At 44.3% G+C, this 15,428-nt stretch overlaps 1 protein-coding gene across 3 annotated transcripts in view; it reads right to left on the bottom strand.

The window, feature by feature from the left end:
* Window positions 1–15,428, bottom strand: part of LOC122941072 (signal transducer and activator of transcription 5B) — a 195,696-nt gene that overhangs the window by 17,201 nt on the left and 163,067 nt on the right. For all 3 annotated transcript variants that reach the window (XM_044298062.1, XM_044298063.1, XM_044298064.1), the window contains 9 exons: window positions 14,542–14,672; window positions 11,691–11,842; window positions 10,235–10,390; window positions 8,248–8,427; window positions 7,786–7,873; window positions 7,357–7,479; window positions 5,694–5,786; window positions 5,320–5,526; window positions 3,754–3,848 (listed from right to left, as the gene is read on the bottom strand). In XM_044298062.1, the coding sequence (XP_044153997.1) occupies window positions 3,754–3,848; window positions 5,320–5,526; window positions 5,694–5,786; window positions 7,357–7,479; window positions 7,786–7,873; window positions 8,248–8,427; window positions 10,235–10,390; window positions 11,691–11,842; window positions 14,542–14,672 (1,225 nt within the window). The remainder of the gene's footprint in view (window positions 1–3,753; window positions 3,849–5,319; window positions 5,527–5,693; window positions 5,787–7,356; window positions 7,480–7,785; window positions 7,874–8,247; window positions 8,428–10,234; window positions 10,391–11,690; window positions 11,843–14,541; window positions 14,673–15,428) is intronic.

Genomic DNA, 15,428 nt, shown 5'->3' with positions numbered 1-15,428 from the left:
TAAAGGCCGTAAGGCGTCTAAACTACTATTAGTCGCTGGTCAAGGAAACCTTTGGGGAAGCTTTCACCTCCCAATCCTTAGATCCTCTGGAGTGTGTAGGGGCCCATTCTATTGGGGGCGCAGCTACCTCTGTCGAAGGGAGAAATCTTCTCCCCCTAGAGTTGATGTTTAAGGTGTTTTTTCCTGGAGCTCTGAAATCAGCCTTCATCTCTCATTATAGAATAGATGCTAAGGTAGCAGAGTTTTTGGCCTTTGGGCAGACAGTTCTTAATTTCTGCCAGGCATGAGGACCCTCCCTAGGGGATTCTTCTTGCTATCTCCCCATCTGTGCTGCTGGTAGGACGTAAGGGAATCGTTAATTTCTAACGATAATTTGTTTTCCCTTAGTCCTAACAGCAGCACACAAATTTCCCACCCTAAAGTACTTTCTTGTTATAGACACGGTGGGCTGGGGGGTGAACCCCTCCCTTTAAGGGAGCTGGAGTTCTTTCATTGGTTACTCTTGGGCTCATTAAAAATTCCGCCGGTCCTACCAGTCCACGGGGGGCAGTTAACCCCATCTGTGCTGCTGTTAGGACTAAGGGAAAACTAATTATCGTTAGAAATTAACGATACCAGTCACACAGTTAGAAAAACAGGTAACCCTTTGTTTCAGAATGGCTCAATATTTTTAATAAAGGCCAATTGAAAATGTTTTTTAGCCAAAAATGAGTAAAATGCAATCATAAACAAAGATTTCCCCCAAAGGTGTACATAGCCTTTAAAACAGCAGGCACCCAGGAGCTATGGCTCCCGCTGCACTTGCGAGCGAGTGCCGTCTTTAAAGGGAGTCTGTCACCTCCATATGGCCATATACAGCGCTTGCATGGCTCTGTAGCACACCCAGGGCCGGCCTTTGGGGTGTGCGGGCTGTGCGGCCGCACAGGGCGCCATAGCAACAGGGGCGCCGGGCGGCCGACAGCCCGCAATGTAATATGGGCAGGCGAGGCGGCACTTATGTTTTCCCACGGGGCGGGCCCCCCCCCCCTCCTGTATTCAGCAGGGGGCGCCCGGCGCCCGTTGCGGTTAAAAAAAAAAAAAGTTGCTTATATAAGTTCGGGGCGGCTGGCGGCGCCCCTCATTCTGCGCCGCCTGAGTGGCTGAGGCTGAGCGCTTGCTTCTCTAAAGAATCCTGCCTGCGCCTGTTAATGTAGCGTGGCCGAGCTCTGTTAGGTCCGCGGTACAGGAGCTTTTGTTTCCTGTACCCGGCCGGACTGACAGGAAGTGCTCACTTAGTGTGCACTTCCTGTCAGTCCGGCCGGGTACAGGAAACAAATGCTCCTGTACCGCGGATCGAACAGAGCTCGGCCACGCTACACTAGAGGTGGAGGTGGGAGTAGAAAGAGAGTGACAAGGGGGGAGGGGGGAGGAAATAATGAGAGTGATGGGGGGGAAATAATGAGAGTGATTGGGGGGGGGGGGAAATAATGAGAGTGATTGGGGGGGGGGGGAAATAATGAGAGTGATTGGGGGGGGAATAATGAGAGTGATGGGGGGGGGGGAAATAATGAGAGTGATGGGGGGGGGAAATAATGAGAGTGATGGGGGGGGGGAAATAATGAGAGTGATGGGGGGGGGGGAATAATGAGAGTGATGGGGGGGGGGAATAATGAGAGGGATGGGGGGGGAATAATGAGAGTGATGGGGGGGGGGGAAATAATGAGAGTGATGGGGGGGGGAAATAATGAGAGTGATGGGGGGGGGAAATAATGAGAGTGATGGGGGGGGGGAATAATGAGAGTGATGGGGGGGGGAAATAATGAGAGTGATGGGGGTGGAAATAATGAGAGTGATGGGGGGGGGAAATAATGAGAGAGATGGGGGGGGGGAAATAATGAGAGTGATGGGGGGGGGAAATAATGAGTGATGGGGGGGGGAAATAATGAGAGTGATGGGGGGGGAAATAATGAGAGTGATGGGGGGGGGAAATAATGAGAGTGATGGGGGGGGAATAATGAGAGTGATGGGGGGGATAATGAGAGTGATGGGGGGAATAATGAGAGTGATGGGGGGGAAATAATGAGAGTGATGGGGGGGGGGAATAATGAGCGTGACAAGGGAGGGCGGGTGGAATAATGAGAGTGACAAAAGAGAGGGGGGGGAATAATGAGAGTGACAAGGGAGAGGGGGGATAATGAGAGTGACAAGGGAAGGGGGGGGGGGGAAGAGTGACAAGAGAGGGAGGGGGGGGGGGGGAGAGAGTGACAATGGAGTCCCCAGAGCCAGACTGCAGCCAGAGTCCAGATCATCTTATTGTCCTGGTGGTAAGTAGACAATGCAATATGTTTATTATTTAATTGTTTAGTTATTAATACTACATTGGAAACGAATTTTCTCAGCTGGACACCGGCCGACACTGCGCATGCGCTGGGAGCCTCACCAGCGGTTAGGGTAGGGAAAAAGCACTGGCCCGTACGTAATTTTTCCCTTCCCTAACCGCTGGTGAGGCTCCCGGTGCATGCGCAGTGTCGGCCGGTGTTCAGCTGAGAACATCCATCCGATCACTGCGCCTGCGCATTGGCCCATAGTTTTTCCCTACCCTAACCGCCGGCGAGGCTCCTGGCGCATGCGCACTCTGCTGTGAAATTTCCCTAACCTGTCGTTGTGCGCCTCCTCACGTCATGTCCGGTGCGACCGGAAGTGACGAGGGTAGGGAAATCTCACGAACTAGGGAAGTATAACATTACACCGGCCTTTGGGGTGTGAGGGCTGGTAACTACTTGGTTGGATAGTCAGCCAGCCTATGCCATGATGCCAGCAACAAGCAGTGTTTTTTTTTTGGGGGGGGGGGGGCGCCACAAGGTTAGCTCACACAGGGCGCCTGAACACCTAAGGCCGGCCCTGAGCACACCTATACAGGATTGTAACGGTACCTTTGTTCTTTTCTTTAGACTTGCACCAGCAGGAAAACGAAGTTTAATTCATATGCAAATGAGCACTCGCAAGTGCCCAGGGGCGGAGTTCAGTGTGTAGGTGCCCAGGCTGCTCTGCCTTCTTTTCACTTTACTCCTCCGCAGTCTCTTCCTTTGCCCGCCCTCCAAGTCTCTTGCCTCATCGATAGGTCTGGACTTGGAGGGTGGGCAAAGGAAGAGGCTGGGGGGAGGAGTAAAGTGAAAAGAAGGCAGAGCAGCCTGGGCACCTACACACTGAACGCCCCCCCCCCCCCCCCCCCCCCCCCCCCGGGCACTTGCGAGTGCTCATTTGCATATTAATTAAACTTTGTTTTTCCTGCTAGTGCAAGTCTAAAGAATAGGTGAGCTACAGAGCCATGTAAGCACTGTATATGGCCATATGGAGGCGACAGACTCCCTTTAAACACAAACTTGTGTGCAGCGAAATCTTTTGCTCCCTCTAGGGGAGGTTTCAGGCTGAAAGTATTTTTTAACTCTATCTCTATGCGGGGGTTATGCAGCTCTCCAAAAAACTAATTTCTGGCACTAGAAATATATTATGTTAATTGGAACAAAACCATTCGACCTATTTTGATAAAAATCTAGCTAAAAAAAAACTAAACGTCATTCAATGGTGGACATTTACTATAAGAACTTGCTGATGTATTAAAACAAAGTTAAATGAACATGAGAAATGCAAGCTAACAATTGCTCATAGATAATTTGCATAAAACAGGTTATAAGTTGCCATGACTAATTTCATGTGGGTTACAGATTATCACAAGAAGCCACCATGTTTTCTAGGCATTAAGTTCACACTTACCCATCATTCCAGTGAGGCTTTAAGTGCTTTTTCAACACTTCCATTACTCCATCAAACCATTGCCAGAAAGTGTAATTCCAGCCTTGCAAATTCTCCTGAATAAAGGAAAAAACACACACTATATGAACATACAGAAACTTAATAGTCTGTAGATTCATTATAAGGATCAATGGTCGTGGATATCACAAGCTTGCATTCGTCCCCCACTCCAAGCATCCAAGCCAGTGATGTCAGAATAGTAGCTTCCAAATAGTCAATGGTCACCTGCTAGAACAGTCCCAGCTATTGACATTTGTAACTGTCCATACACTGGATAACTGAAGTTAAAATTACAGTTTTATATGCATTGTGATAGCTCCATGTTACACATTGGCAAACTCAGCTCTGCAACAGCGAAGCTCCTGTTCTTAGGTGCATCTCTTGCACCACTGACTTGATTTTGCCACTTTGATCATACCGTATGTGTACAAATATAGCATCATACCCTCCACCTACACAGACATATAAGCTGTGGGTTTTGCCATGGCAGATTTGAGAACCACAAACCCACGCTTTTATTTATTTCATAGTTCCAGCAAAGAGAATGACACTTTAAAAAACCTCATCTAAATACGGAGGAATTGTGTATTGATGTGATGTGTATTGTAAATCTGCAGCATGTTAATTTAGGGCTCATTCAGACAACCATGTATGTTTTGCGGTCCGCAAAACACAGATATTGGCTGTGCCCGTTCCGCATTTTGCGGAACACACACGACAGATATGCCTATTCTTGTGCGCAATTGTGGACAAGAATAAGACATGCTCTATCTTTTCTGCAGAAACACGGAACAGAAGTACTTTTTTTGCGGCATCATTGAAATGAATAGGACACATAAAGATCGTTGTGTGAATGAGCCCCAATGCTGCAGATTTCTACCATGGATTTCAAACTTTGCAGTGCATAGGGTCAAATCCACAGCAGAATGTCCACACTTATGTCATTATGTCAGGGTGCATTATTCCTTGCAGAACACGCTCTTTACAACTTTTACAGGATGGCAATGGGGAGGCACAGAGCAGGTACCATACCAGTACGAATGTAACAAAATGTTTTTACTTTCAATGACAAGTGGCATCTATTATCAGAACTTGCATATTAAAAGTGTGGCACAATCCCTTAAAAAATTCCAAGTTCATGTCACTAGTGACTAATGGATATTTAGCAGTAGTAACCTCACTTATACACATTCAGGAACATTTTAGAAAATATGCGTATACAAACAGGTGTAACAGAAAGAACTTTTTTCTATTCTGATATTGTGTGTTATCATTTGTGCTTTTCACAGGACTTCTCAATGTGCAGAAAAGAAGCAGTTTTTTATCTCATGTATCTGTTACATCCATCAATTTCTCTGACACTTGATCAAAATAACATGAGTGGAAACTGGAGAGGGCTCTTTGCATATTACTAGTACTTAGCAGCCGAGCAATTTTTGTACTAGCATGTGGCATGCCCAAGTGGCAACACTGGGACAGTGACCAGCTCCGTGCATGACCCTTAAGCCAGGATGTTCTGCCTCTCACCCTGTTGAACTGTGCCCAGGACACGGTCATGTTGTTAAAGTCATCCTTGTGGTTACTGGTGTTGTTATAAAGTTTCTGTGCCAAGAACACAAGATTCTCATCGCTGAGCCCTCGGTTACTCTGAACTTCTGCTTTAAACTTCATGTTCAGAGCCTCACATAGCTGAGACCAAAGAACTTTGTCTGGAACCACAAATGGCACCCGGCCCTGTAAAAAAAAAGATCAGACACATATTAGACGATGGAAAATTTTCCATGGGAAAAAAAAAATGTATTGGGAATAATATAACAGCAGAAGTATGCAGCAAGGAGATCTGACCACACGACAAAGAGGACGCAGGACCAGTGTAAGACAAGTCAAAGCTAACAACTTACTGGCTCGGCAAATGCATTGTCCCACAAGACTGTTGCTGTAGCATTGTTGTCCTGACTCCCATGGACAATTACAACAACAGGGAGAGAGAGGGTCTGTGGGAAAAGAACAGATCAATGATAAAAACTAATGGAAACCAAGAAAGTTATACAGTAAAACTTTCTAAATCTGGCACTGGACAGGTGTTGGATGATCAAATATTCTGGACTGCTAGTTGGTCATAATATAGTACAGGGATCAGCATCCTTCAGCACTCCAGATGTTGTGACAACTACAACTCCCAGCATGCACACTTACTCAGCTGTTCTTGTAACTACCATAGAAGTGAAAGGAGGATTCTGAAAGTTGTAGTTCCAGAATAGCTGGAGTGCCGAAGGTTGCTGATCGTTAGTATAGAATGTAAAACTTTAAGGGCTTATGCACAGGAACGTGTGCTGGCTGGGCCTGTGCTGCGGACCGCAAATTGTGGTCTGCAAAGCACGGGCACTGACCGTAGGGCCGCCGCATGTGGACGCGGACCCATTCACTTGAATGGGGTCTGCAATCCACATGCGAAGGTCTGCACCGCAAAAAAGTAGTGCATGCACTACTTTTTTTTGCCGCGCGGAGGGACAGAGAGAAACCCCACGGAAGTGCTCCATAGCGCTTCCGTGGGAGTCCGTGCCTCCGTTCCGCATCGACCTTCCGGATTGCGGACCGCATCCGCGAGATTAAGGGGTGCACACAGCTAATGCCCGAATATTGCGGACCCGATATTTGCGGCCCACAATACGGGCACGGCTGTGCAACAGCCGTGTGCATGAGCCCTTAATGGGGTTCTCTCATCTCAGACAATGGGGGCATGTCGCTAGGATATGCCTCTATTGTCTTATAGGTGCGGGTCCCACCGCTGGGACCCGCACCTATATCGAGAACGGAGACCCGAAAGTGAAGGAGAGCGCACTGCGCATGCGCAGTCTCACTCCATTCATTTCTATGGAGCCGCCGAAAATAGCCGAGCACTGGCTCGGCTATTGCCGTCTGCCCCATAGAAATAAATGGGAACATGGGCCGCGCATGCGCAGAACGCTCCCAATTACTTCTATGGTAGAGGCGGGGATTAGCGCTTGGTGGTGGACAGACCCCGGGAAATCTGGGGTCCTCCAGCCACAGCGCTCCCCACTCTGTTCTCAATATAGGTGCGGGTCCCAGCGGTGGTACCCGCACCTATCAGACAATGGGGGCATATCCTAGCGATATGCCCCCATTGTCTAAGATGGGAATTCTGCTTTAAGGAAGGGCAGCATAAAATGAAATATTATCAGGAAAACTACTACAATTACTTTTTTTATCCTAATCAGAGGGATTTCCTAATTGATTCTATCATCTCTATCCCCTATTTCTGGGCTTATAAAATTCTGTGTTGGAATCAGGTGTAAGATCATTTGACTTTCTGGAAAATTTGAAAATTAAGGAATGATCACAAAAAAATTGTGTAAGGTATTTGATAGTAATGAGCAATAATTGGATGTATGCGCCATGTTCTGGCTGTAAACTCTGGTAATTTAACACTTCATTACACTTCAGAAAATGACAATTTGAAATTGGCTTTAGTTATAGTGACAAATCTTACTTTCAGGAGCATCTATGGCAGATGGATCATTATATCTGTAATTGGCCTCTCACCTTCACCTGGAAAACCAGTTCATTTCCCCCAACACTGAACTGTGACTCAAACAATATAGTGAACTTCTCCTCAGTGACCGACTCTGCCCCACGCCGGTCTGAACGCTTGATCCTCTTCAAGGACTGGAAGAAAGAATTAAGGAATTAGTCAGAAGGAAGCTGGATTTTTATCATCTAATTAAACCATGTATAGGTGTTCCCAAAACATGTAAAAACTGCTTTAAAAAGACAGAGGAGTTTTTTCGAGCAAAAATATGAAATCACCTCACAGAATCTCCTATAAGAAATAATGAAGGTCACATCTGATGCCATTATTGGGGGCATATATCCAATTCAGCCAAATTTCAAGTTGCAGCATGCTGCTACTCTGGGTACATCAAAGGAAAACTTTTTCTGATACCAGAACCCATGGCATTAATGCATACCTACCATGTTTCTGAAGTGTGCGCTTAGCGTGCCGGTGGCCTGGTGGTACTCCATTACACAACAGTTATTCAGGATCTCTCCGCTACTCTCACTGTACAACAAAGGCAAAGTATTTTAGCGAACTACATCAGATTAAGTGATGAAAAATAATAAATTACAGGCAAAAAATGAACCATGAGGACTGTTCTAGATTAGGAGCTATGACATAGATAAGGACTCTAACCACAGGAGGCAGCGATGAGATATTATAAGGGATACATAACAAAGATACGTGTTAGGTGAAGAAATCTATCTGTCTCTTGACAGATGCTGCATACAGATGGAGGGCATGTTATATAACCATTATCTGCAAAACTATCTTCAAGTCAGAGTGAAGTGCTAACAAACATCTCAATGTCTATGGCCACTTCAAGACACAATACAGAAAGAGAGAAGAGATGTATACAGAGAAATGTCTCCACTTACTTGCGTGTGTTTTCATTCTTTAGAAGAGCCTTGGCTTGTAGTTCACTAATGATCGTGGCCTTCACTTGGGGTGGGTTCATGTGGACATTTAGTTTTCCACCCACCAGCAGCCGAACTGTTGCTGCAAACTTTGTCTGTGTTTTCAGTACCTGTGGAGGCTGCTTTTCAATGATAAATGTGCTGCAGAAAGAAGCAAAAGTACTAAGTGTATAGACTTAATGACAACAACCAAGCTACATCTGGTTCTTAGGGCAGATGATTGGGACAGTTATCAGGGACTGGTAGGTGAGCACCTCTGTAAACAAGAATGTCCTGTTGACAAACAATCAATATGGGAATGAATGACCATAGTAGCGATCCTTCACCCCCATACAGAGGTGACTACTGTAAATGCAGCTGTAGTGCGGGGCTAAATGATGGCGCAATAATCAGGAACACACAGTTTGTTCCTGATCATTGCACTGTGCTTCGGCACATGTGAATGGGCGCTTACAGAGAATGAATATGTAATACATGACAAAGAATGCAAAGGTCACCAATAACCACAGCCATTAAAACAGTACATTTCAAAAACTGTTCTCCAGCCTGATTTCCATAGTGAAAATGCATTTAAAGGGACTTCTCCTAGGCTACTTTTCTTTAGCGTTTTTGATCACCGCTCCTCCAACATTAAACATCCCCTCACGTTACATATCCTCAATGCTGCTAAACTCCTAATTCCTAGATTATGGAAAGAGAAATCACCCCCCTCAATTCCAGAATGGTTGAATGAAATGCACTTACTGCACAATCTTGAGAAATCAAGACTACTGAGAGAAGACAAGTTACATCATTATCATACAACTTGGGATATTTGGAACTCATTTATTAAAAATGACGTTATCTTAAAGTTTCTATAATCATCTCTTGACATTAAACATAAGTACAGATGAGTCAAGCTCACATACTGAGCCCTGATACCCCCCTTGCCCTAAGTTTATTTCCTACTCTCCCCCCAGTTATCTTTGTTAGATAGATTAAAAGGCATACAATATATACATGTTTACAATATTTATGTAAAATCATATATTACATATACCATGCATGAATATTAATGCTACGTATCTTGTGATTTAATTCTCAGACTCTAAGTTTGTTAATAAAGACTACGGTCCTTTCTAGATTGTTAATTAACTGTACAATGTCTGTTGTTATATGCATACAGTTGGAATGAAATATATTTTGTCATAAGAAATGATTATGCCTGATATATGGAAAACTTTCAATAAAAAGAAAATGTTACATAAAGGGACTTCTCCATCCAAAAGGGGTATTTTTATCTCAATATTCACGGGCAAATAATTTTTGGCAGTTTTTCATTTCAGCTGTACTATACCACTGAAAAATAAATATTGTCCTTCTGTAGCAGTCAGCACAGAAAGATAAAACTCCTATATAGATAGGAATCCCATCCCAATCCCATTTTATTTCTGCAAGGGGGAAACATTGTTCCTAAAATAGTAGATTGGTAGAATTTGGATAACAGTATGAAAGTTCTATTGTTCTCCTAATAGATGGAAATAAAGATGTTCACAGCAGAGCATCAGTGTAATGTGTAGTTACTCATCTCCTTCCCACAGTGGATGGTCTGACAGAGAGTCAAGTGAGACTGTTTGCTGTACTAAAAGTCCAAATAAAGGAGGAAGTTAAAGAGTCAGGACAGGAAGTAGAATACATGGAGTGAGTTCCAAAAATGATATCCAAAAAACCATCCTATCATTTTTTTGTAACAAAAATTGACATAGAATATTCATATATAGGCTATTACTATGTGATTAAAAAAAGGAGATGACTAAGCCACCACCCTTCTTCAAATACTACTCTAATAACCTTCCATGGCCACATAAACCACACACAGTGACAAGCTTTCTGACAACACTGCATGCTTTCCTTTATCATGTTAGAGCTGAAACAAAACCTGAGGAACACCTGGTAAGTTAGAGGTTACCTGGTTACTAAAGCAGAGATGATATCTGTGATGGTGGCATTAAGCTCTGCAAGGAGCTCTTCCACAGGCCCAGGAATAGGCAGTTGTTGGCACAGGTGCTCTGCCCGTCTTATCTGCTGTCGGTTCTGCCAGATTATTTCTGCAAGTTTTTCACACCTGTTAAGAGGAGAGGTGGGGTAGTACACATCAGTACATTTGAATGGATGGAATTAGAACAAGTCAATAGCTTTTTCTGTGATAATGGTTTCTCAGGAAAACAACTTTTCTATTTAGTCATATGGACATCCATGAGCCAGGACAAAGAATCACACTGTACAAGAGGAGCTCTTATTCTGGAGAAGGCAAACAATCCTTATAGGATATGAAAGGTCTTTCATCTGAATGACTGCCATGTAATACTACATTTACCCTGCAGGGGGGGGTTGTTGATGGTGCTGGAAAGAGTTGACTGGTCCACAGAGCAGAGTCATTTCTGATGAGACAACCCCTTCCCATTCCTCCAGTAGGTAATACTATACCTGCATTGTTCAGAAGGGAGAGACATTAAAGAGGTTGTGCCGTGTCAGGATATTGATGACCATTTTCAGAGTAGGTCATCAATATCAGAACAGCGAGGGTCCAACTCCCACTACACTCCCAGAGGAGCAGTTTGGAGGAGTCACTGCACTCATGTGAGCGCTGCATCCTCTTTAAGGGAGTCTAGCTTGTAGCAGCGGTGCAGTGTAATTATAACTGCTAATCCTATTAAAGGGGTTGTCCGGGTTCAGAGCTGAACCCGGACATACCCTTATTTTCACCCCGGCAGCCCTCCTGAGCCTGGCATCGGAGCATCTGATGCTCCGATGCGCTCCTGTGCCCTGCGCTACATCGCGCAGGGCACAGGCTCTTGTGTTTTCAATAACACACTGCCGGGCGGTAACTTCCGCCCAGCGGCGTGTTCGGTGACGTCACCGGCTCTGAGGGCGGGCTTTAGCTCTGCCCTAGCCGTTTTACTGGCTAGGGCAGAGCCAAATCCCGCCCATCAGTGCCGGTGACGTCACCGGGCTGCCTGTCAGCCCCATGGTGAGCCCGGTTCGTCACCGGAACTCAGAAAAATACCTTTGCCCTGCGCGATTTAGCGCAGGGCAAAGGAGAGCATCGGAGCATGAACTGCTCCGATGCTCATGTCAGGGGGGCTGCCTGGGTGAAAATGGAGGTATGTCCAGGTTCAGCTCTGAACCTGGACAACCCCTTTAACTTGCATAAGAAAAAATAATCTGTGCCCAAAATGTAACTTTCATACAGTCACGAAGCACAAGACAATATGTCATAAACAAAGAAAAATGTTATGGAGGACATCTATCAGCTTATGATGATCTTCAGCCCAGAGCCTCACACAATTTATCTACATAATCCCATGAACAAAGACCTTATTAGTTGTAGAACAAATACAAAAGCAATGCCAGAAGACACAAACCATGTCTGTAAAAGGTCTAAGCTGCCTTCTGGAGGACCGCCGTTTCCTGCAAGCTGTTGCCGTCTCTTCCACTGGATGAGCTCATCATCCAAGATGATTGTTTGCTGCTTGCGTAAAAGCTGCAGGGTCTTTTGGTGTTTTTCTGACAAATCCTGAAGAAACAAAATGAATCCGTGTACAACTGAACTAGGAAAGATCTAAATGTATACATTAAAAGTAGTACAGAACTATATATCAGTCTGCTCAGCTCCTCCTGCTATATAGCATGCTGTCTGCAGACTGCACTGCATTTTGTGGTGACAGGTGCTCTTTAAAAGGCAACTTAATTTAAATAAATCTCTGACGTGCCACAGTGATGAAGTTTTGTTCACTTCTGATTAAAGGGGTTGTCCCACGAAAAATATTCTACAGTTTTTAAACCAGCACCTGGATTTGAATTCTTTTGTAACTGCATGTAATTAAAAATGTATCATCGCCACTGAGTTATTCAATGGAATTTATGTGTATAGCGCCACCTGCTGTTCGTTTTTATCTTTTTTCTTTGTCCTGCTCACTGAGATGGCCGCACATGCTCAGTTTCATCCTTCAACTGCCTCCTGAGCTGTGATAGTGAGAATATGGACACGCCCCCTGAGCTGTGATAGGGAGAGCATGGACACGCCCCCTTTAGCTGCAGCAAAACAGACACTCCCCTTGAGCTGTCCGCTTGATATAAATCTAGCAGAGCAATAAATGGGGAGATCTCTGGATCCATGTGAGGTACAGGGCTGGTTCTAGCTGTGTTAGAAAGAGATTGTCATGTAATATAGCTTGCCTGATTTTCATGTTTTACATTAGTCATGGGATAACCCCTTTTAAAGGGGTTGTCTCTCTTCCACAAATGGCATTTATCATGTAGAGAAAGTTAATACCAGGCCCCTACTAATATTGCCTCCTTTGCTGGCTTGATTCATTTTTCCATCACATTATACACTGCTCATTTCCAGGGGTTATGATCATCCTGCAATCCAGCAGCAGTGGTCATGCTTTCACACTATAGAAAAAGGTGTCCACCTCTCTGGCGGCCGGGACCACGGGAGTGTGCATAGGCCGCACCCTTTCCTATAGTGTGCAAGCACGGACAATGCTACAATGCTGCTGAATTGCAGGGTGGTCGTAACCATGGAAACGAGAAGCGTATAATGCGATTGGAAAATGAATCAAGCCAGCGAAGGAGGCAATATGAATAATCCCAATATATTAGTAAGTGCCTTGTATTAACTTTTTGTACATGATAAATGCCGCTTGCTGAAGTGACACAACCCATTTAAGTTCTTGGTTTACTGTTATTTTAACAACCTTCTAGCATGTCATTGTAACACATCACATTGATTGGTAGGGTCTGAGTGCCGGGACCCCCACTAATCGTCAAAAAGAGGGGCAAAAGTACACAGCTGAGCATGAAGCCTGTTCCATTGTTTGGCTCTGCTTGGCTCCCTGAGTAAGCAGTGTACAGTCTCACAAAAACTCCACAGACTTTCAATAAATCCGTAAGCTCAATTGAAATAAAAAGGCACAACGCACAGCACCCTGACCCCCACCAATCAAAGCTTCTGAAATGTCACTATGACATGTCAGTACAGTTACCAGTTTAAAAAAATGGTAAAATGCCCCTAAAGACAAAAAGTCTTGTATGACCTTATGAGGGGAACAATGTATAATATAAAATAAAAAACAAAACAAAATAAGAATGGCAAAAATAGAGCCCCATGTATCATCAGAAAAAAGATGCAAAAATGACAAGAAAAAAAAAAAAATTATATATATATAAAAAATAAAATAAAAATTATATATATATATATATATATATATATATATATATATATTTAAAAACTGCATGTACAAAAAAAATGTCTATTGAATGGGGTTAATGGAGGAACTGCTGGAAGATATTTTCTGTGTTTATTGTTCATTTAAAAAAAGAAAAGAAAAATCGCTAAAGGCTGAGCATACATATAGATCAAAATCTATCAAACCCACCAATTTCAGCAGGTTCTTCCCCTCCATGGCAGATGTAAGGGAAAACAAGGATCAGGCATGCTGGATTGCAACATGCCTGATTCTGCATTACCTAAAACAGGGATTAGCAACCTCCAGCAGCCCGGCAGTTCTGAAGTTACAACTCCCAGAATGCTCTATTTACTTCTATGGGAATTACAAGAGCAGCTGATCCGATGCGTATGCTGGCAATTGCAGTTTCACAGCAGCCGGAGTGCCGAAGATTGTGCTGGCAGCTATCGAATGAGAATGACCGGCCTTAGGGCCTCACAATCATAATAATCAGTGACTGGTAAAACATATTCACATTTTTATTGACTGAATTTGCATTCACATTTTGATTGCTTCTGAGTAATTATTATATGTATTTGGGGGCTGTAAAAATCACTATGGCCACCTTTTAGCACATTTTGGTACTCTACTGGAGCATCCTCACTACATATACTGGCTCAGCAGCGGGACGCCACTGCATGCTGCTGATACTGCCAGAGCCATCAGGTCATTAGGAGTCAAGCCATGCCAGCTACAGACTGGGGTAACATAATGTACAAGCCTAATGAGGGGCTGGAAGGAAAGCTAGACATTTCCTCCGCTATCGGACAGCTCCTGTTGCCAATTTACGAGATACCATATAATCCCCTCATATTTTACTTCCAAACTAAACTTTCTCTAGAGCTAGTTCTAAGCAAGGCATGACTGCCACTATTCACAAGCATTCCTCTTCAGGTCTCATAAATGGTGAGAAAAAACTAAAGGACTTTATGAGCTGCTGTTTTGACAGCCATCTTCCTCTTCCTCCATGATAAGACATTACCAGTCTGTACTGCTGCAGAGTCTGGGCCTCTCGCTGTAGCCAGGCCTCTAAGGAGGCCTGCCGCTGCTGTAACGTGGCTTCACGGGGCATGCGTTCTTGAGGGCTCAGCTGTGACAGCTGCGAGAACTGAGCTGCGAGAGGTAATAAAAAACAGACAATACTTTAGAAACATCCAGCATACAACCCTTTTCACTGCATATTAATATAAATATACAATGTACACCGCCATGCTACTCATTAAATAGGATCCGTGTATTGGCAAATGATGTGTTCCTCTATGGCTCCAGCTCCCACTATATTGTGAATAGAGGCTAGTATGTAGAGATTCAGACCAGCTTTATAAGCTATAGTGCTGTTCATCCTGAGCTTCCTGGTTTATGTATTTAGTGCTAGAACTGGCAGAATCAATTGTGAAATCTAAACAGGCAGAGCATTTGGGTTGAAAAGCAGTATCAGAGCTTTAATAACTGATAATGATGACACTGACAAGTTACTTCGAGTAGCTCTTAAAGGAGTATTCCCATTTTGGCGTTTTATGGCCCCGTGCACTCTGCTGTATCTGTAACTCCCATGGCAGTGAACGGAACAGCAGAGCACAGCAAACCGTAACTCCCGAGTTATCAGACACAAAGAAGCTTCCTGTGCCACGCTGTTTGCATAGCTGTAATTCACTGCTCTAGGAGTTACACAAACAGTGGAGTGCAGCCAGCTTGGATGTTTTCTTAACGCCAACCACCCCTGGCCTCCGCTTACTCAGATTATCCTCATCTTGGCCATGAAAGCCCACAATGAACATCCTTAACCTAAGCCAGATTTTCCTTTGTATGGTACCGCCATGCACCCATCTAGAAGACAAGATTTCATCCTCAGAGATTTCATTTTATTAT

Source organism: Bufo gargarizans, chromosome 6 (assembly GCF_014858855.1).
Source record: "Bufo gargarizans isolate SCDJY-AF-19 chromosome 6, ASM1485885v1, whole genome shotgun sequence".
In the NCBI taxonomy this organism is placed as follows: Eukaryota; Metazoa; Chordata; class Amphibia; order Anura; family Bufonidae; genus Bufo; species Bufo gargarizans.
Note: the sequence above shows the minus strand (reverse complement) of the source record. Positions and strands in the feature narration are given on the sequence as shown.